Source organism: Caretta caretta, chromosome 1, assembly GCF_965140235.1.
Source record: "Caretta caretta isolate rCarCar2 chromosome 1, rCarCar1.hap1, whole genome shotgun sequence".
NCBI lineage: Eukaryota > Metazoa > Chordata > Testudines > Cheloniidae > Caretta > Caretta caretta.
The window spans coordinates 238,389,879-238,417,147 of record NC_134206.1 but is presented as its reverse complement, the minus strand read 5'-3'; the positions used below and the strand labels follow the sequence as shown (position 1 = coordinate 238,417,147).

Sequence of the window (27,269 nt, the reverse complement as noted above, 5' to 3'; positions counted from 1 at the left end):
GGCTCTAGACAGTCTCAATCACAGGTTCTTAACTGAAAATACAGTGTCAAGGCCTTTTCTTGTTTTGTTTCTGTCCAGGGGGAGCGGGAGTTAGGGAGGGGCACAAACAACCCCCGGTTTAGGACTGAGCCAGGGCCCTTCAGGTGAGAAATCTTTAAACAAATAACTTGGAAACTGTCAAAATCCTCAACCCTGATGCAGGGACAAGGTCTGAAGGGAAACAGGCTGTAACATGTTCCCCCAGAGGACTGTGGAGATACTATCAGGGATGAATCAGGCATATCTAAGCCTATCATTCCTCTCAAGACATAGGGTATGTCTACACTACAATCTTAAATTGACCTATGTTGGGTCAACTTGCGGCCACAGCAGTAATTACAGTGATGTCCACACTACCCTCCTTCTGTCGGTGGTGCGCGTCCTCACCAGAAGCACCCCACTGACTGAAGAGGGGCAGTGTAAAGGGCTGAGATCCAGGGCTCTCAGCTCCACACAGTTCCCTGATGGGAGCCCAGCTGCCCCCTAGGGCTTCTCACCTCCAGTGGCAAGATCCACTCCCAGAGTCCGGTCAGCTGCTGTGCTCCTGGCAGGAAGCTGGAAGCCAGGAGTCTGGAGAGGAGCAGGGCTCCCAGTGAGGAGCCCAGACAACAGCTGATGTAAGAAACTCAACGTCTACACAGGTTTCAGAGTAGCAGCGATGTTAGTCTGTATCCACAAAAAGAAAAGGAGTACTTATGGCACCTTAGAGACCAACAAATTTATTTGAGCATAAGCTTTCATGAGCTACAGCTAAATACACCAACAGAAACTCTACGCTTCTCATGGAGGTGGAGTTATTATGCTGGTGTAGTAAGGCTATACTTACATCGACAGGAGCAAGGCTATACACATTGACATAGTTAAGTCAACATAAGCTGCCTTATGTCATCCTAACTTTGTAAGGTACATCAAGCCTTAAGTAAGACAATATGCATGTAGGTCTTTTTGTTATGTTTATCCCTTTCTTTCTGATTGCTATAATCAGATAGACACTTTTTTTTGAAGAAGCTGTTTGGTGTTCTTGCATTTACCTACTGTGCACAGCTCCTGAAGAGAAATCTATAGCAGGGGCCAAGTCCAGTTGGACCTGCTGTGGAAACATGATTGCTAAATGGGTGCTGTAGCCGAGAGACCCACTCTAAAAATGGGGGTGACTTCCAGGATTTCAGTCTGAGAGAAGTGCATATGCTGGTCCTGTCCCTTGAAAGGGGTGCCGAAGGAAAGACTGAGGGTCAAAGGTACAGCTAACCCTGGACAGCACGTCTTAGAGATTTTCATATCAAACAATCCAATTTTCATCCTCCCTGTTCCTTCTGATTATGGGTGAGTAGTCTGAGTCAAGATAGAGTTTCATCAAAATAATAATTAAAAATGTTATGTTGAATACCCGATAAAGTGAGCTGTAGCTCACGAAAGCTTATGCTCACATAAATTGGTTAGTCTCTAAGGTGCCACAAGTACTCCTTTTCTTTTTGCGAATACAGACTAACACGGCTGCTACTCTGAAACCTACTATAATATAGATTTTCAGTGCACAGCATTATTAGCTAAGCTAATACATTATAGATTTTAGCAGCATATTGAAAAAATTATTTGTGGTTTTCAGCCTCAGCAATTTACAAGGGATCTTTTCATTTCAATAGTATTTCTGTTCTGAAAGGAAGAGTATAAATAGTCATTACATTCTTAAATCAAATGGGTTTTATTTCTATTTGAAAAAGTAGGGAACACAATTGTGTATGGCTTGTGGTGGCTGCTATTCCCTGCCATTTGCACTCTGAAGTTTTGAAGACACACTGCTTTTGCCGTTGTGCCCCCTCCATACTTATAAGTCAATATATGTTTACTGGTCTTGTTTACGATCTCATTCTAATAATATGTCATATGGGGGAGGGGCGGGGGAAAGACTAAATTGGCTCACTGATATTTGCCTTGATTGATATGATAAACTCCAAATTGACCAAGTCACTTAACCTCTTTGTGCCTCAAAATACACCTCTATGAAATGGACATTATAAGGGAAGGTTTTCAAAGGCACAAAAGAGAATTAGACCACCAACTCTCTTTTGAACCTTTGAAAATTTTTTTCCCCCATATTGACCAGCCTCACAGGGGTATTGTGAAAGAGCTTTGAGATTCTTGGATAAAATGTGCTATTCAACTGTAAAAATGATAAGGAATTTAAAATAACTTATTTGGAGACTGCAGAAATGAGCATCTTTGGTTCTAATGACCACAAATATTATTCAACAGTCCAGAAACCAAGGACCATTCTACATCTGTTTCATATGGTGGGTTTCATTCCAGGTACAAGATAAGAGAGTGGATCTTATACCCTGTGGAGAGAACTCTAAAATGAATGTCATTTACATGTACAGCTTACAACACATTAAATTCATTTTAACTAGTTTTATTTTGTTTTGTTCCAGTGAATATACAGCTCAAATTCTGCAGTGTTACTCATTGTGACTTTGAAACTGTGGCAACTCTCCCCTGAGTGTTGTTAAGATTCATGGGATGAAGAAGCATGGCGTACTTTTGGAAAATGCCTTTGACACAAGATGAGTTACACGAAGGACAATCTGAGGACCAAGCGTCTTCCTTTATGTATCATTTTAATCCTGATAGCCAGGTCAGTCTAGGACTTGACCAAATAGTTGGTGAAGGCAGCAGTGAAATACCCTTTTATGGTCCAGCATATACACATGACCTTGAAGAAAAGGAGTTTTTCTCAGATGCAGCAGAAGAACATTTATACGGAGTAAATCCACCTCAAATTCCTCATAGGGACCTTTACTTTGGAAGCTCCACCTCTCACTGGCAGCAAGTCAGGGTGCCACCAACAATTGGCTTCAGACCTTCTTTGCTATCCGGATGTAGTGACCTCTCCGTTGAGAATTCCTACCCCACATACCCCATTGGAACACTTTATGACTATGATCCATATGGAAGAAATAACTTGAGTCCAACTACAGATGAATTTGGGTCAGATGTGGAGAAAGAGAATAAAAATCTGAATTTCTATATAGGCTTTGAACATATAGACTATCAACATCCCGTTTTCTCAGACGACAATGCAAGTGGACAAGGAATGAAAGATAAAAGGAGAAATGACAGTAAAACTTGCCTTGTGAGCTCTGGGGAAACATACTTAACAAACCCTCCTAGAGAATTGACCACAGGACCTGTCTGGCCCAGCATTTCTGCAAACAGCTCTGCAGACAGCACAGAGGTATGTGCCAAATTTGTATGGTTGAAAGACTTAAAGATCTTGGTTTTGACTGTCCTCTGCCTTGCATCTTGTGTACTCACCCACACCTATGTGAAGTGCGTGAGAAATGGCTCTAATTCTGCACATGTCAGTGGGCTTTAGATCAGGCCCACTGAAGTCAATTGAAAGAATTGCAGTGATTTTAATGGGCTTTTGGATCAGGTCTTAAATAACGACACATGATGTGAGGCAGTGGATAATCAGGCAGGAATATTATTTTTCTTGGCACTCAGTTTTTCCTGTAATGCTTTTATATGTTAAAGAGGAAGCTACCTTTATAAACAAACAGTCCATTGACTCTTCTTGATGATTAGTTGGGAGGAAAGCTTCTAAATTTTACTTCCTTGTAGAATCTCCTCGTATAAAATAATCTGTCTTTTCAGTCAGAAGAGAACCGAGCAGCCCATAAGAAATCACTTTAGAAGGGAAAGGAGACTGCTTAGTCTAACTAATAAGAATTTTATGTTGGCCAGATCTGTCCCACATCTTACTTGTGGCTTCCCGAACTTATACTTAAATGTGTGGACTTATCTCTCCCATCTGCCCATTAAAAAAAGCTGGTTCATTTTTTAAGGTAATGGAACCAGTTTCTCTACTGATGTAATTGGTTTAACTCCATTGATTCTAATAGGACTAGGCTAACTTGGACTAGCTGAGGATCTGGTTTGTGGTCCAAAATACTCCAATGCTGTTTATTATAGTAGTGCGCTTTTGGACCATTAGATTGTTTGGATCATTGGACCATTACTACTGTAGAGCAAAGTATTGTAGGGTGGGCTCCCCCCAGCTTTTTTACAGAGGTAACAAAAAATTTATAACAGCAGGGAATTATGCTGAATCTGTTTTGCTGTGTAGCCAAATTTACTATCTCTATCCCTGTTCAAACTGACTTGTCCTAATCCTGAGATTTGGCACAATGACTAATTTGACCTCACTCTGCTTGCTTTTATGTATGTATATTTTTGAAATAAATATCTTTTACTGTAACTGAACAGGTCTTCAGAAATCAGATCTCTTGATGATACTCTCTGGCTCTTGCTGTCTTTTTGAACCAAGTTTTTTCTCTTTCTTTTGCCTTCCTTCAAGCGTTCAGTGCTCCATTCGAGAATATTTGGGGGGGGATGAGGGAGGGGCGTTAATTTCCTTGTTTTCCAGGTCTCCATTTCCCTCTTTGATGTTGTCCCTCCTCACCCTCCTCTCTTCACCCTTTCCTTTCCACAACTTGACATTTTTCCCTTCCTCATAATGGTGACCCCCACCCACCTCTTGGTCAGCATTCTGAAATATTTCGGGAATCGTGAAGTATCCAGATACATGTGGGGAGAAGTATGTCAAATCACTCTACAGTGACCCTTTTCAGATAGCTAGGGCACGATGTGGCAAAGTGCTGAGCATCTCTTGACCTTACTCAAAGCAGAACATGCTGAACACCTTGCAGGATCAGACCTTGGGGAGTAAAGTTGACTTTTATTATAGACCTCCGTCAAGACACCAGTTCAGACCACTTCGCAAAAGGTGAGAATCACACCAAGGTCTGGAGTTTGTGGTTTGTGCCTCTCTCTGGTGTTTACAGGCTGGAGAAAAAATCTATTCCTCCTCAGATAGTAAGACTGTGGTTGACTGCACAGAGATCTGATGGTGGTTTTTAAAAGGGTGAAATAACAATTTCTAATTTATTTGGTGCCTTTCCTCCTGGAGGTCCACAAAGCAGATTGCAAACGGTAGCTGCAGCTAGGAGCAGTGATTACTAGGAAAGTCTATCTTTTCCCTTGCATACTCAGAGTGGAACATGCTCATTCACTCTGTGAGAACAGTGCAGATGCATTCTGGTCACATGTAGGTGGTATGAGGGGACAGAGCATTCTCATTGGGGATGGAATCTTCAGAGGTAACAGCTGTTGAATTCTGCACTCAGCATCTGCAAACAGATTTTTCTAAGGCTTCTAACTTGGCCAAATGTGGGCAGATTTCATGGGAACAACAAAAGATCATCTCCCTGCCACATTTCAAGTCTCTGCTCCAAAGCATGCAGTCAGACGAGCTTCTTCAAGAAACAGTCTTGAGAAATTTTTAACATGGACAAAATGTATTTTTCCCCAATTCATTCTTGGAAACAACTGAACCATTTTGGCTGGAACTCTTTTGGGGAAAAATCAGAGTGAGGCACAAAGATGGCATGGAAAATTTCAGCCTCAATTTTTAAAGTCTGACAAAGTTATGTTTGATGCAAACCTGCAGCCAGACCAGGGCTGGACACACAGCTGCCATGACTCCCCCTTCCAACAGAGCCCGCAGTAACTCATGGCTCAGGGACGTTGCAGCAACTCAGCTACAGTGATTTATCCCCTAAGCAGAGCTTACAGTGAGTCAGCACTCAGGTTTGCTGTAGCAGCATATACCCGGTCAGGGCCCAGGTCATATGACCCCCAGGCACAAGTATTTCACTGACCCCGCCAGAGCTTCAAGTTAGTCCATGCAACAGCAGTACTCAGCCAGGAACCTTTATGCTTCTGCACAGTATTTGACTTCCTCGGCTTCCAGCCTTCCCTTGATCCAGTTGTTGTTCCTGCTCCACCCTTGTCCTAGACTTGTTCATTGCTGTTTCAGCCTTGTCCGTGCCCTACTCCAACCATACTCCAGCCCTACACCTGCCTCCTGGTCCCCCAGACTCTGACTTCCAGCTGGCTTCGACCTTTGGCCTGCATCTGGACTCTAATTAGGATCCTATTTGGCTTGTCTACAGACTCTGACCTCAGTTCTGACCCACAGCCTGTCCCTAGCCCTTGGTTTCGGCTCTGCCCTCAGCTCGGTCTTGATTTGACCCTTGTACCTGTTCTGGACTATGGCTCTAATCACCAGTTCTGACTGCCTCGAACCCAGAGCCTGACAAGCTGTAGTCACTGACCCTAGAGAAACATTTAAAACATTGATGTTCCATACAGAAGACTACAAATCCGTAATATTTTACAAATAGAAACAAAAATTAAATTACGGACTGCTGAGGATCATAGTGCATTGTATTTGCTGAGTTACCAATGAAATCTTTTGATACTTCAGTGGAATCCAGTGGGTGATTTATGCTCACTGGAGTCCCATCTAAGTAAGTGAAATTGTGCTGAGGTATGAGGATTTAGCCCTCATGAAATCTATTGCAAGATGATGTTGCTGAACTCACTAGATGATTCAGTTTTCCTTAGGTAAATAAAGTGAGCTTTATTTCTTCTGGTTTAATTTTGGTATTTTTAGCTTGCAGATTGGTCTATCCAGCTGGTTGAAGCGGATCAAGGGAGTAATGAAAGTATTGCCTCCTTCTGCAATGGAGTGAAGAAGTAAGTAATGAAAAAACTTTATTCAACCAACTGTGACATTTATCTCGCTAATATTAATTGGATGATTATTTCTGAACAATGCCATAATTTCAATGTCTTTTAAATAAGGAAAAACTCTTAATTTTGGTTTAGAGATGAATATGAACGAGGAAGTGTGGTAGAAAAAATATTTTCTCTCCTTACCTCCCTTTTTGTTACTAAGAAGTAAATTGACCTCTTCAAAATGGATGTTTTTCAGTGTATTGAACATAAAAGATGTTTCATGCCACCTTTTTGACCAGCTCTAGTGCCTCTGGGGTTTGCAGCCAGAAATTGAAAGTTGGCTGGGAGATGATCCTGGTACTGGAGAAGTGTTTTTTGTTCTCATGAAAACTGTGTTTTGGCCAAGTTTTAAAGTTTTGGATAATTACCATCTGCACATGTATAGTAGAGCAGAATTGGCACTTGTCCCTTAAATTTTCTAAACAGTTCATCTGCACTGCATATATTGCCACGCCTGAAGTTAACTGCCTGCCTGCTCACTCATTTTCCTTCAGCAAAATACCCTCTTGCCTAAGTAAAGGTGCACTGGGCTGGGAGCCTGAATATCATGAGTTCAAATTTCATCTGTTCCATTGATAAGCCCTGATTATTGAGCACAAGCTGTTCATTAATGTCCAAGCACTCCTCTCCCAAAGCCGGGGATAGAACCTCAGAATCTTGATACCTAACATTCCACTTTTGTCTAGAAAACAACAGTGTAACCCACTGACAAACTGTGTTACATTCCACTCCAGTGGCTGTTCCACTTAGAGGATAATAGGCTATTATTGCTACCAGGTACTACCTTAGTGTTCCAACCCTGCTGAGTTGGATAGAGTTGGGCTGTTACAGTCCCATATGGTAAAATTTCTTTTCTTTTTTCTTTCAGTTTTCTTTTTAAAAAACTAGAAATTTCATTTTTTTAAAACCAAGAACATTAAGAAATATAAGATTGAAGGTTGCCCATACAACCTCAGTTGAGTCCCAGTATTTGTATTTATTATGATAGTCTTTAGTAACATGGTCACATACTATTTTCCCCCCAACGACCCATTTTAGGTATTTAAATATATATAATCCATTTAAATTTAGATATTGAGTCAGTTTTTTGCAAGGTCTGTCAAGACCTGTCTTCATAAAAATGTTTTCTAATTCATGTTAATGGCTCTCAAATTAGCTGAATATATTTTTAGCTCCGTGAGGGGGTTGTCCATCCCCCAAATATGCTGCATCAGAGATTTCTCTGTTTCCCTTTTTTCATAGTGCATCAGTCTGACTCCAGACCCCATTCTAATAGCATCAGATTCATGAAAGCCTATTCCACATTACATACTTTCCTGTCAGATACTCAGATTGTTCTGTCCAAACATACATTTAACTTTTTACTCCACTTACAGGAAAAGCCTCCTATTGATTTTCTGAATTAATGAGTTTATTTACAGCGTTAGGAAGATTAATTTCTATTAATCTGTTTCTACTTGGTCATAGCTTGTTTTGTGTGTGACGGTGGCAAACCCTTTCTTTTTGTTTTATCAAAATAAGAAAGCATCCTGAGGAGATAATGTCACACTAAGGAAAAGACCAAGAAAAATCTCAAATAGATTTGCACACAACTAACCCATTCAGTCTTACTGAGCTTCCCCCAAGTCCCTAAAAAATCTTAGTAACTATCAGGTTTTATAAATCAGAGGCAAGATATATAATTCAAACTCTACATCATGCAAACTTACAGCTCCAGCTAGTAACTCGAATAGAAACCCATTATATTTTTCTCCAGGTAATATTTGTACAGGTGGCAACCCATAATTGAAATGTTTCATTGTATACATATCAACTTTAAAGCAGTTTCCATAATCTCTTTACCAGGTTTCTTGGTACAATTATGGAAAAGGCTTTAGCAAATGTTCTTCCATGGATAGTTTCAGAATCCTTTTTCAAATGAATTTGACACTGGTGAAAAATGCCAAATTGACAGTCTCAAGGTTCACTGCTATGAGGTGTTGAATTTCTTCAACTCCTACTGATTTCATCAGGAGCAGTATTCTTGCCAGGGCAAGTTAAAGAAGTATGGATTGGATGAATGGACTATAAGGTGGATAGAAAGCTGGCTAGATTGTCGGGCTCAATGGGTAGTCATCAATGGCTCCATGTCTAGTTGGCAGCCGGTATCAAGCAGAGTGCCTGGGACCGGTTTTGTTCAGAGTGATCTAAACAAATTGGAGGATGGGCCAAAAGAAATCTGGTGTGGTTCAACAAGGACAAGTGCAGAGTCCTGCACTTAGGAAGGAAGAATCCCATGAACTGCTATAGGCTGGGGACCGACTGGCTAAGCAGCAGTTCTGAGGACCTGGGGATTACAGTGGACGAGAAGCTGGGTATGAGTCAGCAGTGTGCCCTTGTTGCCAAGAAGGCCAACAGCATATTGGGCTGCATTAGTAGGAGCATTGCCAGCAGACCGATGGAAGTGATGATTCCCCTCTATTCAGCACTGGTGAGGCTACACCTGGTGTATTGTGTCCAGCTTTTGTCCCTCCACTACAGAAGGGATGTGGACAAATTGGAAAGGGTCCAGCAGAGGGCAACAAAAATTATTAGGGGGCTGGGGCACATGACTTATGAGGAGAGGCTGAGGCAACTGGGGTTATTTAGTCTTCGGAAGAGAAGAGTGAGGGGGGATTTGATAGCCGCCTTCAGCTACCTGAAGGGTGGTTCCAAAGAGGATGGGTCTAGGCTGTTCTCAGTGATGGCAAATGACAGAACAAGAAGCAATGGTCTCATGTTGCAATCGGGAGGTCTAGGTTGGATATTAGGAAATACTATTTCACTAGGGGGGTGGTGAAGCCCTGGAATGGGTTACCTAGGGAAGTGGTGGAATCTCCATCCTTATTCATTTTTAAGGCCCGGCTTGACAAAGCCCTGGCTGGGATGATTTAGTTGGTGTTGTCCTGCTTTGAGCAGGGGATTGGACTAAGATGACCTCCTGAGATCTCTTCCAACCCTAATATTCTGTGATTCTATGAAATAACCTTATAATGAAGAGAATTATACAGAGAACTATGCCACAAAATGTACTGTAATCAGAGACCATATAAAATGCTGCCAACTCAACATACAGTATGCTGCTTGAGCACAAAAGAAAGCAATGTGCTTACTAAAGAATATTTTATTTTAGCTACTAAAAATGCAGGTCAATTAGTGAAATGTAAAGCCTCAATTGGTAGGATATGTACTCCTATCTGATGCAGTAGAGTGTATTTGCAGGTTCAATCCCAGCTGAGAATCATGGTGTCTCTAACTTTCAACGACACGCCAAAGGGGACTTGAAATTGACCTCTGGTAATTGGAAGGAGAGGCAGTATATAATTCACTTATGTAGTCTCAGATTTCCCTTTAGTGGCTTGACTTAGTGACTAGAACAGTTTACCTATATACATCTACAGGAGTTTCCTTAAACTTAAATAGGAGAAGCCTATATTTCTGCTGATGAATGTTCCAGGTTTGATCCTAGAGCTGGTTGAAAACAGATACAATTTTTTGTGTGTCAGATTTTGCACAGAAAATGTGCCCTTGCTTGTTGAAGAATTTTGAAATGTTTTGACTCGCTGTATTCAGTCTTTGCTGAGGCCTTAGTATCTGTAAGTTTATGTGCCCAAAGCTAGTTACACTATCTTCTTAGAAATCTGTCATTAAGAACATTGCTTTAATAGAACAAGATGAGAGTGAATATATAAGAGCAAAATCTATGGAACTTGGAAATTGTAAAGAGAATAATAACACACACTTCTGTTTACAGCGGTCAGGCTTCTTACCAAAAGGTTTACCCTGTGATCAAACCTAATAAAAGATCATGACGGCAAAGTCCTCACTAAGGGTGATATTAAATGCAGGTGGAGAGATTATGGTGCCAATCTATATGCCTCCCCAGAACCACCTATGATACAGGACAACAGAAAAGAGAGAATGAGACATTAACCCTGTGAGAGTAAGTGGTGTGTGCTATTAGGAAAATGAAGACTGAGAAACACCAAAGGTAGACAACATGCCTGAAGAATTGTTAAAAAATGATTGGCAAATGCAGTGCTGATTATATATGGAAAACATATAATTATGTACGGATGACTGGAAATTGGCCAGGAGAATGGACAAAGGGAATTTCTATGCCCTTACCAAAGAAGGGAGGCATAATAGAGTGTAATAACTATCGTACATCTCCTTGATGTTGCATGCAGGCGAAATTCTGCTCTATATAATCCAGGATCACATGCAACAAACAATAGAAACAGGAATACCACCAGAAAAAGCTGGTTTCTGAAAGGGCCAAGTCACACATGATCAAACTGAGGATATCCACAGTCTCATTGAAAAATGCAGAGAGTACAAGCACACATTGAGTATGTGCTTAATTGGCTACTCAGAAGTATTTTACACCATCCAGCATGACAGTTTGTATCTTTGAAGGATACTGGCAGACAAAGCATCTAATTGAATTTATTACAAGTCTCTAGCAGACCACAGTGCAGATAGCAATAGGCAATGGTGAGTGGTTTTCCACTGGGCAAGGTGTGAGGCAACCATGTATTTAGTCTCCAAGACTCTAACATATGTATACAGGATTTATTATGAGATGAACCTTAGATAGTTTTGACAAAGTGAAAGGAGCTGGGATTTCCATTAGTGAACATCTCTTAGCTAACCTAAGGTATGTTGACATGACGCTCTTTTCTACAACCACCAATGCAATAAATGTTGGAGTCTATGAAAATAGTTTGTGTGGAATATGGACTATTCCTGTATGCGATGAAAACAAAGTGCTTGTACCTTGACATGATTAACAAAAATGAGATGCAAGTGGGCATCAGGATTAACAGACAAACTGTAGTGGCAGTAGATGAATTTAATTATCTGGGATCATATATATCCAACTAAGGATGCTGTTCTAAGGAAATTGGTAAAAGACTAGGGATGGCTTACTCAGTTATGGTCTCCCTTAAGAAACTGGAAAAACCATGGCATCTCAAAATGTATGAGGGCGTGACTCATAAAAAGCCTCATTTTTTTCCATAGTGATTTATAGATGTGAAGCTTGGGAAGTTAATGCTGCTGACAAGAAGAAAATTGCAGCTTTTGAAATGTGGTGCTGGTGAAGACTCTCTTGCATATCCTGCAGATAGGCATTCATCTTTTTTTCTATGTTAGAAATATTGTTGGAGAGAAGCAGACCCTGATGTCAGAAATCAGTCGCAAATGTATGTATTTTGGTCCCATTAGGTACAGAGATGGAAGCGGGGGAGGGAATCATAGCAGACGGCAACCAGTGAGGAGATGGATGAATGGTGTGTGGCAAATCACTGGAAGGTCACCTTACTGAGTGCTTGAAATTCAGCAATGGATTGAGAAGGCTTCCAAAAATTCTGCTATGATGTCACCATTATTCGGACATGACTAAATGGGTTTACTTAGTTTAACAGAATACTCGTTGCACCATGGTGAAATTATTTTGATCACAATACAGTGACGTCTCTGGCTAAACTCCTTTTGACTTTAGTGGGATTAGGATCAGACCCACACAGTGATTCTGTTCATAATATTGCATACTGTAATCAATGGAGATTTTACCAGTGGTTCTCTTATTTAATAAAACATGAAATAGGCAACAGTTATCTCACCGAGATGTCTGACAGAAGTAGATTTGTTCATAGCATCAATGTACCCTTCATCATCATGTATTTTTTTCCCTAATATCTAACTATACTGTTGTTTTTGGCATATTGTGGTAGTTTTGTCTTAAGTGACAGGAGAGACAAATCTATAAATATATCATATGTTCTCTCCAGAATCAGAGACGCATATCCTGCTTTTGATTTGAAGACAAATACTGGGAAGATTTGGAGTGTCACAACAACATTATCAGATGAGATCCTTTGTAAATCAAAATTCAAAGTTAGCATTTTGACAAACTGTTCATCTCCTCCACTGCATCTTACACCATGTGGTAAGTGCTTTGGGTTTCTTTAGCCTTCCAGAATTCAGTTCTTCAGTTCTACTAAAATACACAAACATCTTGTGAGGTACTTGGTACCATTCCATTTTAAGGTTGTTGTTGTTTTTTGGAGGGAGGGTGCGGGGTGGGGGGAGCAGATTGAAAGTGCCAATTGTTTTTTTTTTTTTTTCAATTTTGCATGAAAAACAATCAGCATTGATTGGCCTGATCTAAATGTAAGTAGCTTAAATATTTTTGGTCCAGATTCACCAATATGATCCGGCTTCTTTGTGCTACTTTAGTTTAACGGGTTGGTTAAGCCAGGCTCACAGCTGCCTTGTGTCACTAAGGCAGTACAAAGCAGCCAGTGCATAAATGTGAATCTGGCCACTTTTATTTTTAAGGCCTTCAGTTTGATTGTGAGCATTTAATTTTTCTGTCTGCTCTCCAAGAGATCACTAAAACACAAATGGTCTTAACACCTTAAACTTTAAAATGAACCTTTAAAATGAACATTTTAATTTTTCTTTTAGCAGTAAGGAAATAGCATGAATGAAGAATTGAAATGAAAATCAACCTCTGCTTTGGTGATTCGGATTGTTAGCTTTGGGCAATCAGATTGTCACAGAAGTTTGGAAGGAATTATTTTCCCTGTGTGCTGCATTGCACAATTGACTAGGTATATTGTGGGAGATCTCTGCCTTCATTCTGAAGAATCAGATGCTGGCCATTGTTAGAGGGAGTGTATCAGACTTGAGACACCAATAATCTAGTCTGGTAGGGCAAGTTCTTTATGCCTATAAAGGCAAATTTAGTTACTTATATTGTGATTTGCTTCCCAGAATTCACAATCCAACTATACATACATCTTTTCTGATTTTGGATCAGATACTCAAAAATGGGGGGGGGGAGAAAATCTCCGAAATGGAAAGTGGCCTAAAAATTTGGAGCAGGGTTATGGAAGAATGTAACTACTAGAGTAGATTTATCATGGGCTGATTGCACAAATCTTTGTATCATTGCTGTGCTCATTGCATATGGCTACATGAAATGGATGTGGCTGGTTGCAGTGACAAACAAATCTCTGGCATATCCTTGGGTCTTGTGCAGGCGCAGAGCCTTCATCATGCCCTCTTTTTTTGCATTAGGTTGTATTCACTTTTGAGAATAGTACACACAATTTCAAGAGGGGAAAACTGAGTTTATAGATTTCAGTGGGAATAACTAGTTTTTTGGTTCTGCCATCTCTGATTCAGAATTGATAAGTTTATAATTCTAGATTCCTGACAGACTCTCCTGTTTCTTTCAAAACCGGGGTGAGGTCAGTGACTTGCTAGGATTGTATGAATGACAACTCAATCTTCCTCAGAGCGTGTAAAGCCAGAAAAAAATTATTAAATAAGGTGTGGTTCATTCTAATTCCTCTAGGTGGAGCTATACTGCAGCAAAAGTTAGCAGTCACATTATGACTTCCATTTTCTCTGCTCAAGGATATAGCCTGCAGCTCTCTACCAAGCTGCTATTAATTTTTTCTTCTTCTCTTTGTTTACAGCTAGCTGTATTGTCCGCAACTTAATTGTAGAGATTCTCCATTGTACAAATCAATATCCAGCCCAGGAAGAGTGTTTTCTAAGTGTTTATGGGTGTGATGAATTTTTGCAAAAGTAAGTATCTCATTAAGAGATGGTATTGATTACGTATTCGATCATTTAAGCTATGCACCTGAATACTGATGTACTACATTTGTAAACAAAACAGATCCAAAGGGAAAGATGCAAAAGCAATGGTCACATCACTAATCTTAGATCCCACCTTCCTCGAGCCTCGGAAGGTATTGAACCATGGAGTTTGGTTCATGCCTATCTCAAATTGTGCTTATACTGTAGGGTACTGAGAAGGGAATGTGGTCTAGAGAAATAAGCATGAGACAGGGAGCTAGTACTCCTGAACTTGAATCTCAGCTCTTCTATTTACTCCCCCCGTGGCCTTGTACAAGTTATTTCATCTCCCTGTCTGCCTCAGTTTCTTCATCAGCATCTCTTTTTTTTCTAATGCCAAGGTTGCATTGGGCTGAGCTGTCTGTTTCTCCATCCATAAAATGGGGATAACATTGCCAACTTCTTACTGCAGGGATGTTATGAGGATGAGTTAATTAGTGTTTGTGCAGCTCTTCAAAGATGTACACCACTTAATACATGGGAAGTATGATTATGAAACGTTGCCTACTGGGACAGCGTTTCTTTCCATCAGTGTAGAGAAAGTGAAGACACCCAGCTGTCGCTGAATGTCCGGTTGTGAAGAGAGAACATACATGGCAGAAAGAGGCCTTTTTGGGTATCACTAGCCAGGAACTTTTGAACTTAGAAACTACTTGAAGTTGGATGATGATATACACATGTACTAGTTGTAACTTTTATAGGTTTCTCCCTCACTAGTAACTGATTTCACATGTCTGTGATGAATTATATTTTGCAACTCAGGGTGTAGGGTTTGGTCATTTAGACCTCACTGTGCGTGATTCTCCAAGTGCTTACACCTGCATAAAACAAGACAGTATTGTTACGCTGGTGTAAAACTGGAACAAGTGACAGGCAATTCAAGCACCTTACCTCCATTACTTGATCACACTGTTGCATAAGAGAGACTGGGTTTGTTTAGAAGGGGGGGAAAAAGCTCTTTCTCATTTCAAACTAATTGCTAACGAAAAAATAACAAGTAATTGTACTTAGGATGAGCTCACTGTGTCTCGGTACAGTGTACAGTACGTTCTGAACAGTTTATTTTCACTTTTGGAAGAACTCATCAATAGGGAACTGCTGAATTCCTGCACTTGCAGAATCTCTGCATGTCTCATTAGCAGCAAAACAAGGTCAATAATGTTCTCAGCTGCTTGCTTTGCTCCTTCAGTGTAGTGCAAAAGGCATTGAGCTGCAGTTCTGGCCTCAGCTGCTGTAATTCTATGCTATGCTGTGCTTTCATCTTCCCCTTTTTCCTGCCTCTTCCTGATCATCCTCAGCGTGCTCTAAAAGAGATCTTGAAACCCTAGGCCAAACTCATCCCCAGGGCAACTTAATGTGAAGCCTGAAGGATTACTTGAAGGATCAATTTGGCCCTGTATCTGAGATGTCTATGAATGTGAGCTGCTCTTTCCCCACTCCCTTGTTGTTAATATAGATGTAAAATCAGAAGTGCTCATGCAAAATTCTTCTTGGTATACGTCAGTGCTAAATTCCAGAATAATCTCAGAATCATGTTTGCAGTGCTCTCTGTAGCTGTGTTAGTCCCAGGATATTGGAGAAACAAAGTGGATCAGGGAATATCTTTTATTGGACCAACTTTTGTTTGTGAAAGAAGCAAGCTGTTGAGCTACACCAGTGGTTTTCAACCTTTTTTTTTTTTTTCATTTGTGGATCCCTAAAAGATTTTGAGTGGAGAAACGGACCCCTTTGTAAATCTTAGACATAGTCTGCCGACCCCCAGGGATCCATGAACCACAGGTTGAAAACCACTGAGCTGCACAGAGCTCTTCCTCAGGTCTGGGAAAGGTACTTAAGAGTGTCACAGCTAAATACAAGGCAGACCAGATTGTATGGCAAAAGTAGTTAACACATACTCTTAAGAGACCATTCAAGTGGCCCATTAACTGATCTACACAAGAAGAAAAGGGAAGAGGGGGTTTAGTGGGCTACAGATTGTGTAATAAGCTATAAATAGAGTATCTTTATTAAGATCATGCTTTTTAGGGTCTACCAAAGTTGTGAATTTAAGCTCCCATGTCTGTCTTGTGAAGGTCTTGTGCAGGTGGTAGGTGTTGTTTTTTTGTCTTTATTTTTCTGTGTGAGTTCGTTTGAGAGTGTAGTAATTGTCTCATTTCACTCACATAGTCGTTGTTGGGGCATTTAGTGCACTGGATGAGGTACACCTTGTGTTGATAGGCATGTGTAGGATCCATGGATCTTGAAAGGTGTGTTGTGGGGGGTATTGAACATTATAGCAGTGGAGATATGCTTGCAGGGTTAGCAGCTATTGTTATGGCAGAGTCTAGTGCTACTTTGATGTGTCCTGGTCCATGGGGAGCTTGATTCTGATGACGAACTTGGTAAGGTTTTTGAAGACCAGAAGGGGGGGGAGGGGGAAAGAGCAGGAAAGATTTATTTCAGAAAGTGGTTCCTGCAAAGTACGGGTAGTAATTGTTTGATGCCACCCTACACTGGAACCCATATGGGGTATCAAGTGACAAATAGGAGTATGTGATTGGAGGGGTTTTTTCCTGTATTGAAACAAGATCTCTCAAGGTATTTCTCTCGAGCCATGTTTTGTAGGTGACAAATCTGAGGAATTGTCACAGATTGAAGGTTTTTGAATTAATTGAGAAACTTAACAGTGTCAAGTCACCGGGACCAGATGACATTTACCCAAGAGTTCTGAAAGAACTCAAATGTGAAATTGTGGAACTATTAACTATGGTTTGTAACCTGTCCTTTAAATCCGCTTCTGTACCCAATGACTGAAAGATAGCTAATGCAACGCCAATATTTTAAAAGGGCTCTAGAGGTGATCCCGGCAATTACAGACTGGTAAGTGTAACATCAGTTCCGAGCAAATTAGTTGAAACAATAGTAAAGAATAAAATTGTCAGACACATAGAAGAACATAAACTGTTGGCCAAAAGTCAACATGGTTTCTGTAAAGGGAAATCAGGTCTTACTAATCTATTAGAGTTCTTTGAAGGGGTCACAAACACGTGGACAAGAGGGATCCAGTGGACATAGTGTACTTAGATTTCCAGAAAGCCTTTGACAAGGTCCCTCACCAAAGGCTCTTATGTAAATTAAGTTGTCATGGGATAAGAGGGAAGATTCTTTCATGGATTGAGAAATGGTTAAAAGACAGGGAACAAAGGGTAGGAATAAATGGTCAATTTTCAGAATGGAGAGGTTGAACTTGTGGTGTTCCCCAAGGGTCAGTCCTAGGACCAATCCTATTCAACTTATTCATAAATGATCTGGAGAAAGGGGTAAACGGTGAGGTGGTGAAGTTTGCAGAGGATACTAAACTGCTCAAGATAGTTAAGACCAAAGCAGACTGAAGAACTTCAAAAAGATCTCACAAACCTAAGTGAAATGTCAAATGAAATTTAATGTGGATAAATGTAAAGTAATGCATATTGGAAAAAATAACCCCAACTATACATACAATATGATGGGGGGGGGGCTAATTTAGCTACAACTAATCAGGAAAGAGATCTTGGAGTCATTGTGGATAGTTCTCTGAAGACGTCCATGCAGTGTGCAGCGGTAGTCAAAAAAGCAAACGGGATGTTCGGAATCATTAAAAAAGGTTAGAGAATAAGATGGAGAATATCTTATTGCCCTTATATAAATCTACGGTACGCCCACATCTTGAATACTGTGTACAGATGTGGTGGTCTCATCTCAAAAAAGATATACTGGTATTGGAAAAGGTTCAGAGAAGGGCAACTAAAATGATTAGGGGTTTGGAATGGGTCCCATATGAGGAGAGATTAAAGAGGCTAGGACTTTTCAGCTTGGAAAAGAGGAGACTAAGGAGGGATATGATAGAGGTATATAAAATCATGAGTGGTGTGGAGAAAGTGAATAAGGAAAAGTTTTATGTTCCCATAATATAAGAACTAGGGGCCACCAAATGAAATTAATGGGCAGCAGTTTTAAATAAAAGGAAGTTCTTCTTCATTCAGCGCACAGTCAAGCTGTGGAACTCCTTGCCTGAGGAGGTTGTGAAGGCTAGGACTATAACGGGGTTTAAAAGAGAACTGGATAAATTCATGGAGGTTAAGTTCATGAATGGCTATTAGCCAGGATGGGTAAGGAACGGTGTCCCTAGCCTCTGTTTGTCAGAGGGTGGAGATGGATGGCAGGAGAGAGATCACTAGATCATTACCTGTTAGGTTCATTCCCTCTGGGGCACCTGGCATTGGCCACTGTCGGTAGACAGGATACTGGTCTGGATGGACCTTTGGTCTGACCCAGTATGGCCATTCTTATGTTCTTATTTGGGTGGCCCATTCAATCATGCTATCTACTTCTCTGGTGGAGTGTCCTAGTTTGGTGAAGGAGGTTTTAAGTATGCTAAGGTGTATATCCTGGATTTTCCTCTTGGAGCATACTCTGTGATATCTGAGTGCCTGGCTGTAGATAACAGATTTCTTTGTGTGTTTGGGGTGGTTACTGGACCTGTGAAGGTAGGTGTGGTGATCTGTGGGTTTCTTGGATACAATTGTCTATAGCATTCCTTTGATGAAGCTGATGTCTAGAAATTTGATGCTGGCACAGAAGTGTCCTAGAGAAAGTTTGATTGATGGGTGGTGGTGGTTGTTGAAGTAGTGGTGGAAAGATATAAGGGTGTTTAGGTCATCTGACCAGAGGCTGAAAATATCATTGATGTATCTTGGGTATATATATATATATTTTTTTGTGGTGCCCTCATCCAAAAATTCTTCCTTGATGTGGCCTGTGAAGAGGTTGGCATGTTGGGAAGCCATCTTAGTACTCGTGACTGTTCCCATGGTTTGAGCAAAGTGTTTGCTTGTTGTTGAATGTAAAATAGCTATGGGTGAGGATGTGAAAAGGATGTTTGGGGTGGGTATCTGAGTGTTGTCTTGTAGATATTTGAGGTGGATAGCTATGCCATCATTGTGAGGAATGTTGGTGAATAGGGAGGTGAAATGGATGGTATTCTGAGGGGCGTTGTTAAAGTTGCTGAGTTTCTGCAGGATGTCAGTTGTGTCCTGGAGGAAGCAAGCTCTTTGTGTGGGATGTGACCTTTTAAGGATGGTTCTTATGAGTCCTAATATTCCTTCAGTAAGAGTTCCAAGGCCAGATATGATAAGTCTACCTGGGTTCCCTTGTTTGTGTTTCTTGGGAAGCAAGTAGAAGGTCCCTGAGTGGGTTCATGGGGGAATGAGGTTGTAGAGTTTCTCTTGGAGTTGTTTGAGGAAGGATTTGACAATGCACTTAAATTCCTGGGTGAATTGTGATGTGGAGTCTTGTTTGAGTTTTCTATAATAGGTGGTGTCAGAGGGTTGTCAGTTGACCTCATTAACATAGTCATCACGGAAACCTTGTAGCAGTAACGAGAATTGTGTGCTGCTGTTTCTTTGTCATTATAGTTCAGAAGAACCTGAACATAAAGCCAAACCACAAAAGAGTTCATATAATGCACTTGCCTTACACCATGGTGTTAGTGAGCCAGATGGCATCATGAAGTTCTATAAGAGGCTTCCATTTGTTATCAGACTGAACTGTATTATAGAGCAGTTAATTCCCCCTGTAGCAGAATCTGAAATACTTGATGATGCCTGGAATCAATTAGCTTTAAGTGAATGGAAGTGTTTGGGGAAAAGAGAGAATACATACTAGTGTGTTAGCTAGGAATAGCATGACACATGGCATTGCCAAGTAAATTAAGATGTAACAATTTATTATTCCCCCTCCTTTGCGTGTGTCCATTATCTTCTGATGTTCCCCTTGGCTTTTTCTTATGAACCACAGTGGAAACCTGGATTTCAAACATCCCCAAAAGTTCAGGGAATTTTATACTGAGGATTTTGCTTCATCCCATAGGTAATTGGTGAAATTCTGAGTTGGAACCATGCTCCATTTCTGGTCTTTACCTTAGATCTCCCTAGGTCAGAAATTGTGAGTTGTCACAGACTATTCCATTTTTTTTCCTTTTTACATTTCTCTTGCCAACAAATTTGTCTTGCACCATCTCTAAAGCATTGTTAGGATTAATCCTTAGTTTGTCCCTGCCTCTTCTCTCATCTTTAGTTATGTCTTTCCCTCAGCCCATCTTGATGTACTGCAATTTCCTCTTCTATGATCTTAATGTGTTTCTATATATCTAGGTGTGGGTGCTCTGGGGCTGGAGCACCCCCGGGGAAAAAAATGGTGAGTGCCGATGGACTTGCCGATCAGCTCACCTGTAGATATACCATAAGTCTCCTAGCTACCTGTTCAATTCATTCCATCAAACCTGACCTCTTCTTTGTTTCTATCTTTTTATTTCTTGCCCTGTCCATCTCTGCTAGCTGAAGATTTTCCCTGTCCAAACCACCTGTATTATGCTATTTGTTTAAATCTTCCCTTCAGACTGTCCTTTGCTTTTTTCCTTTTTAGCTTGTGAATGGATGCATCAGCAAAGTGGTTTTATGATGTCCTTTATGAAAGATGCCATATAAAAATAAATTATGTTGGGGGTTAAGCAGCTTGTGTTGAATAATTCATGACTCCCACTGCTAGCAGCAAACCCAAAGAAGCTCTTGTTATGTGCCAGTAATGAATCAATCTTCCTTGCAAACTTTTTGCCTCTAGAGCTACAGGCCACTTGCTCAGAGCATTCCAAAGTGCCTAGTAAAACATACCACATTGCTATATAAAAAGATGTTAGTTTATTTTTGTTTCATTTTGTTTATTGATCTGGCTGTTGTTAGTAAGAAGAACTGATTGCAGTGCACAACAAGCAAATGAACATAGTCCAGCAGTTTTTATAAAGTTTAAAGTTTCCTGTTGTTTGAAGGCAGGAAGGAGGGTTTTAGTTTGCCTTTAGTATATTGCTGAATTCCCTCTTCATTTTCCTGTAGTGTATTTTTGTGTAATTATCTTGTGCCTAAATTCAGCAGTCACAGTAAACAGAAATGTAGACTAGAAATGAGCATCTCCAGTCTATAATTTACACTCTCACGCTTGCTTGTGACCTTACTGGTGACACTTTTTTTTTTCCTTATTAATTCCAGTCTTTGAGAATCAAGGCCTGAATAGAAACTGGTTTTTCCTTCAAGTGAAGTTTAAACTATTAATTATAGAAAGGACAGAGGTATATTTGTGTAGACTGGGATCATTAGAAGCCTGCATTTTGGGGTGAATATGTTCTCCATAAAAATAAGCCTCCATTTTCTCTTGTCACTGCAAATTAACCTTCTCATACGTGATGCTGCTCCAGTGAGGTGTTTTTTAATAAAATTTAAGAGCCTGCCTAAGGATTCAGAAGTAACGCGGAAAGAATTTTATATGGTTGGAAATTAATGGTGTTGCTGGGGACACTGAATTGGGAGTCAGGAGACCTGGAGTCTATTTCTGGCAGCCATTGACCTGCTCTGTCACCTTGGGCAAGTCACTTCACTTGTTTGTGACTCTCTTTCCTCTCTGTCTCTGTCTTGCCTGTTTAGACTGTAAGCTCTTAAGGGCTTGGGCTGTGTCTCATTATATGTTTGTACAATGCCTAGCACAATCCCAGCTGAAGTCTGTAAGTGGTATTGTATTGTACTGTAGGTATTTGTAATACAAATAAGGCGAAAGGGGATTTTCCAGAATGTGTAATGTTTATAATAATGTTGTGCTTCTTATATCGTTGAAAGCACTGTAAAAATACTAACTAATCCACATGACACCCCTTTAAAATGACTGTTTAATTTTTATGTCCATTTTATAGTGGGGTAACAGATGCAAAGAGGGCCAGGTTTTGTGGGGTGCTGCAGCCCTTTTATACTGCTCCAGGATTGGGCCATTGATAGAGTCTGTCAGTCCATGATAAACTTGTGACAAATAGGAGCTGAATACTACTACATCTATTTTATGGACCGCTCCATCTGTTTTTTCTTATGACCTAGATTTCTGACTGGATTATGTTTTCCTCAAAAGTCGTTAACCTGCTCCATCTACTCATTCATGCCCCACTATCTGCATGAATAAAAGGCTCTTCTCCAAACATTTGTGCAAAACAAAGTCCACTCACACTAATATTTGCAGAAAGGAAAACTAGAAAATTATAGGAACATGGTCAAGAGATTTAAGATTCATAAATATGTTACGTATAATTTCCCGATTGTTCCACTAGTTGTAATATAGCGTGAGGGTAAGGCAAGAGGGGAGGTGCAGAAATCAATGGTGAAAAGTGGCCTATAGGAAAAGGACTGTCATTACAGACTTGGGGTTGGTAAAGGGATAATGAAGACAAGAGTAGATGGTGACAAGGGAGCAGTGAGGCAAGACGCATGGGCAGAGCCATAGGCGCCAACTTTTCCCGGCACTGGTGGATGCCTGACCCCGCCCCGACTCCACTCCTGCCCCGTCCCCTCCTGCCCCTGCACTGCCCCCATTCCAACTCCTTCCCCAAAGTCCCTGCCCCAACTCCGCCCCTCCCTGCCCCATTGGACTCCTTCCCCAAATCCCCATGCTGGCCCCACCTCTCCCCCAGCTGTTTCGTGGTTGCAAGCGCTGGGAGCTAGGGGGAGAAGCAGGGGCGTAGCGCACTCAAGGAGGGAGGCGGAGCAGAGGTGAGCTGGGGCGGGGAGCTGCCGGTGGGTGCAGAGCACCCACCAATTTTTCCCCATGGGTGCTCCAGCCCCGGAGCACCCACGGAGTCAGAGCCTATGGGCAGAGCATCAGGGCTTGATGGGAAGTGACAGGAGAGATGTAGAAGCAGGTACAGCCATGCAGATCCCCAATGGTGAGGATGAGGAATTTGAACACTGTGTAGAAAGAGAGAGGGAGGCAGTAAAGAGACTGGGTGGTGGGGGGCTGATGACAGCAGTACAGATATTTTTTTATTTCAATGTGGTAGCTAGTGCTTTTGCACTCTAACTTTTTCTTACTTCTAAATCTGTACTGTATGCCTTTAACATTAAGAAATCTTGCAAATGTACAGAAGCACTGTCAAAGGACCTTGCCCTAGGTATTTATTTCATCAGATGGAAATAGGTTTCTCCTTCTGTGACCTTCAATGTGTCTGTCACAAAATGCCACTTCTGCAATTTTGCCTTTTGTACCTTCAAAATGGGGAGCTTGTGTTTTTCCTAATTACACTGTGGGATAGGTGTAGAGCATTTACTCATAGAAGTCAGAAATCCCCAGAACTTTGAATCCTTTGTAATTATCTGACAGCCATGTGCTGTGCTAGTTAATGATTTAAAATTAACCTTTGTTTTCTGTTAGACACCCCGATGTGAGATGCAATAGTTCCTAGTCTGCTACGTGCACATTCTATAAGCCCCTATTTCTGTCATAGGTTCATAGGGCCAGAAAAGGACCAGAAAAGAACCTTGTCATGGACTGGCTGGCCCTTTGAGGCAAGCTAGGCTTAGCCTTGTTCATGGTTTAGCAGCTACTCCTTAGCCTCACTGATGAGCTGACAACATAGGGCTAATTAGTGACCCCAGCTGTGTGTAATAGGGGCTGAATTAGAAAGACTAACCCCAGCTGTGGTGGTGAAACAGGCAGAGCACTCCTTAAACAGAACTGGGAACTCAGCAGAAGGGGGAAGAGTTTGGAGGGAAGAAGAAGGGGAGTGCCCCTCTGGGAAGAGGCTGAGGTACTCACTAGGATTAGGGTACCTCCTGGGTAGGAGAGCTCGGAGTTAGGGCCTGCAACAAGAGAAAGAGACCCACAAGGAATAGAGTAAACTCCTGTTGGGGAGGCCTGAGATAGGGGCAGGAGGATCTCCAGAAGTAAGCTGCTGAAGTCCACGGTGAAAGGAAGCAATAGGAGAATCCTGCTGGGAAGAAGTAAGATGAGAGAAGCTCTGCAGGGGCCAGGAAGCAGTGAAGTCTGAGAGGGGCAGGAGAACTAGTGATTTAGATGTTTGATTTAGAATTTAAGTTGGACTTTTTGTTTTGGATGGGGAGTGAATTGTTATATGACTTAGCTGGAGGGCCAAGCCACAGAAAATCCAGAGAGGGAGTGGGGAGAAGATGATGGGCAGGGACTAGCCATCGCAGCCAAGGAAGTGGCCACCAGGGGCAGACAAGAGGCAAAGTCCTCTGTAATGGTCTGTCCAGGCATGAGAGGGCACTCCAGAAGTTGTGATGTGCACTACAAACCTGTTTCTCCTACTTGGACCAGGGACAGAGGTGCAAGGAAGCCAGTACGCCCTGGTACGGCATAACGGCAAGAACCGGTGCGCTGTACCGGGGCGGACTGGCTTCTCCAGGCGGCAATTCATAGGGCCTGGGGCTCCCAGCAGCGGCTGGAGCCCCGGGCCCTTTAAATTTCCACCAGAGCCCCGCTGCCGGAGCCCTGGGGTAGCGACGGTGGGGCTCCAGCAGCTATTTAAAGGGCCCACGCTCGGAAGGGGCCCTGGCCGCTTTTCTCCACCCCCCCCACGCTCTCCCCTATGGGGGCAGAAGCTTGGTGTTGCCTTCTCCCGGGGCTCTGTCCTGCTGCTGCAGGGCAGGCTCCGCTGGCAGCCCAGCTCCCCCCTCCCCTGCCTCTTCCCCCAGTGTGCTGCGTTCCCCCGCCCCCTCTCACTCTCTCTCCCTGCTGCCGATCAGCTGTTTCCTGGCATGAGGAAGCAGAGAAGAGGTGGGGGCAGGGCCTTGGGGAAGGGGGTGGAATCAGGGCATACCCCCTTTAGCCCCCTGCCATGAGCCGCTCAGGGCAGGGAGCTGGGAGCGACCCCAGCCCTCTGCCCTGACTCCTGCACCCCCCCACACACATCCCCACCCCCACCCTGAGCACCAAACGGGAGCTCCTGCACCCTCCCCCACCCTACATACCCACCTGCACCCCTCGCACCGAATGGGAGCTGCCCTGGGTAAGGGCTCCACACCCCAACCTCCTGCCCCAACCCTGAGCCTCCTCCCTTATTCTAGCTCCTGGACAGACCCTGCACCCCAGCCTGCTCCTGCACCCTAACACCCTCCCAGACCCTGCATCCCCAGCCCTGTTCTCAGTGCACCTCCACCCTCAGCTTGGTGCAGAGAGAGACAAAGAGAATGGGCTAGAACCAGGGAGAAGATAGGTACCCGCTCTATGTGGGCAGGGGTGTGTGTGGGAGATCCTGTTTACCCCCTCCCCAGCCCTGCTGTCCTTGCAGTTTACCCCCAGTTCCTCCCTTGCTCCAAAGACCAACCCTAGCTCCTGCCCCACTGTGTTTTTGCCCCCAGTCCCTGCCTTGCTCCAGTCAGCGGGGACTAATTCTCCCCCCATGCGTCACTGTGCTCATCTTGCCCCAGCCCCTGCCTCGCTCCAGCTGGGGACCAATCCTTCCCCCCCACCACCACCACCACGCCCCGCTGTGCTCTTGCCCCTGACCTCTTCTTTCCCCAGAGGGGCTCTCAAGTATGTTTGGCATCAGGCTCACAAAAAGTTAATCCAGCCCGGGCCCTTTAAATTGTCCCTGGAGCCTTGTTGCCAGAGCCCTGGGGTAGCGGCACCAGGGCTCCGGTGGCAAGTTAAAGGGCTGGGATGGTAGTGGTGGTCCCAGGCCCTTTAAATAGCCGCCTTTAAATCACCCCCAAACCCCAGGGCTCTCAGTTGCCTCTGCAGCTGGGAGCTCGGGGTGATTTAAAGGGCCCGGGGCTCCTAGCTGCTGCTCCCACAGCCCTAGCCCCAGGCCCTTTAAATCCTGATTTAAAGTGCCTGGGGATTTAAAGGCCCCACCTCTTCTGGTTGAGGCCCCGCCCCCTCATCAGGACTCCAGAGTACTGATAAGTTCTTTAAGGTACTTTCACCCCTGTCCAGGGAGCTCTGGAACAACTTGCCATGCTGAAAAGCAATATAAATATGGATCAATCCTTCTTGCTCTCATGTCCAGGAGCCTGAATGAGGCAACATGAACCTGTCAGAACATGCACTGGAGATGTAGCTGATGGTGCATGTGAACGTGTTCCAATAATAAATCTGTCATGGCAGAAAATCAATGCCATTAAACCCTAAAGTTTTTCAATTTGAACAAATGTTCTGGCTTTTAACTGAGAATTAGTGGTGCATTATTTCACCTGATTTTTTTTTAAAATGATAGCCAATGGAACAATGTTAACTTCCACATAAAATTAGAAATACCAGGCCAGACCCTCAGCCCCGGGGAAGTCTCCTTTGCATTGATCCAACAGTGCTAAAAGGACTGAAAGCTGCTCTAAAGAAGCACAGGGGGATTGGCGATTCTCATGACAAGGGAATTCCCCTGCTAGTATGAATATTATTGGAGCACTCTAGGTGAAGCCAGAGTACTCTGCAATCTGGACAGACCAGTCCCTAGTGAACCATTCCAGTTGATGTAAGGTAGAATAGCCCTGTGGCTGCTTGGGCCCCCGGGTGGCCCTATGATTAGAGGAGATCAAAAACTGACTTACAAGCACTTTTGCCTTCTCCTTGTCCACTGCACAATTTGAGCTCTGGAACTTGAGAATCAGGCCCCATGCTCATTTACGTCGATTTGCAAATATAGATTATCTGTTCCACCCAGCCTCTAAATACCAACTAAATACAGCTACACTTTTTTCATCCAGGATGTTCTATTTAGCTATGTATCAAGATATAGAAATAATACAAATTATCTACTGTCTATGATGCTGGCTAATATGGTCTCATTTTTTTCCTCATAACCCCCTTTACTGTCTGTTACCATCTGTTGTCCTAGATTGTAAACATCTTGGGGTAGGAGCCATTTTTAATTCTATTTGTACAGTGCCTAGCACAATGGGATCCTGATCCATTACTAGGGCTTCTAGGCACTATTATAAATAAATAATAATAATATGTTATGTCCTAGGTGCTTTGAATATAATCCATAGTAATTTGAGGTTTAAGTACAAACAGGCTCTAAAGAGAAAGTATGGCTTTGAGTGTGGAAAGATCTTTTTATTTCCATC

General features: G+C 42.5%; 1 protein-coding gene across 1 annotated transcript in view; it reads left to right on the top strand.

Moving 5' to 3' along the window:
- The first annotated feature begins 2,492 nt into the window (after positions 1-2,492).
- PIK3C2G (phosphatidylinositol-4-phosphate 3-kinase catalytic subunit type 2 gamma) overlaps positions 2,493-27,269 on the top strand; it is a 276,099-nt gene continuing 251,322 nt past the window's right edge. Inside the window, exons 1-4 of the mRNA XM_048827594.2 lie at positions 2,493-3,271; positions 6,557-6,639; positions 12,495-12,652; positions 14,193-14,304. Coding sequence (XP_048683551.2) covers positions 2,567-3,271; positions 6,557-6,639; positions 12,495-12,652; positions 14,193-14,304 — 1,058 coding nt within the window. The 5' untranslated portion in view covers positions 2,493-2,566. The remainder of the gene's footprint in view (positions 3,272-6,556; positions 6,640-12,494; positions 12,653-14,192; positions 14,305-27,269) is intronic.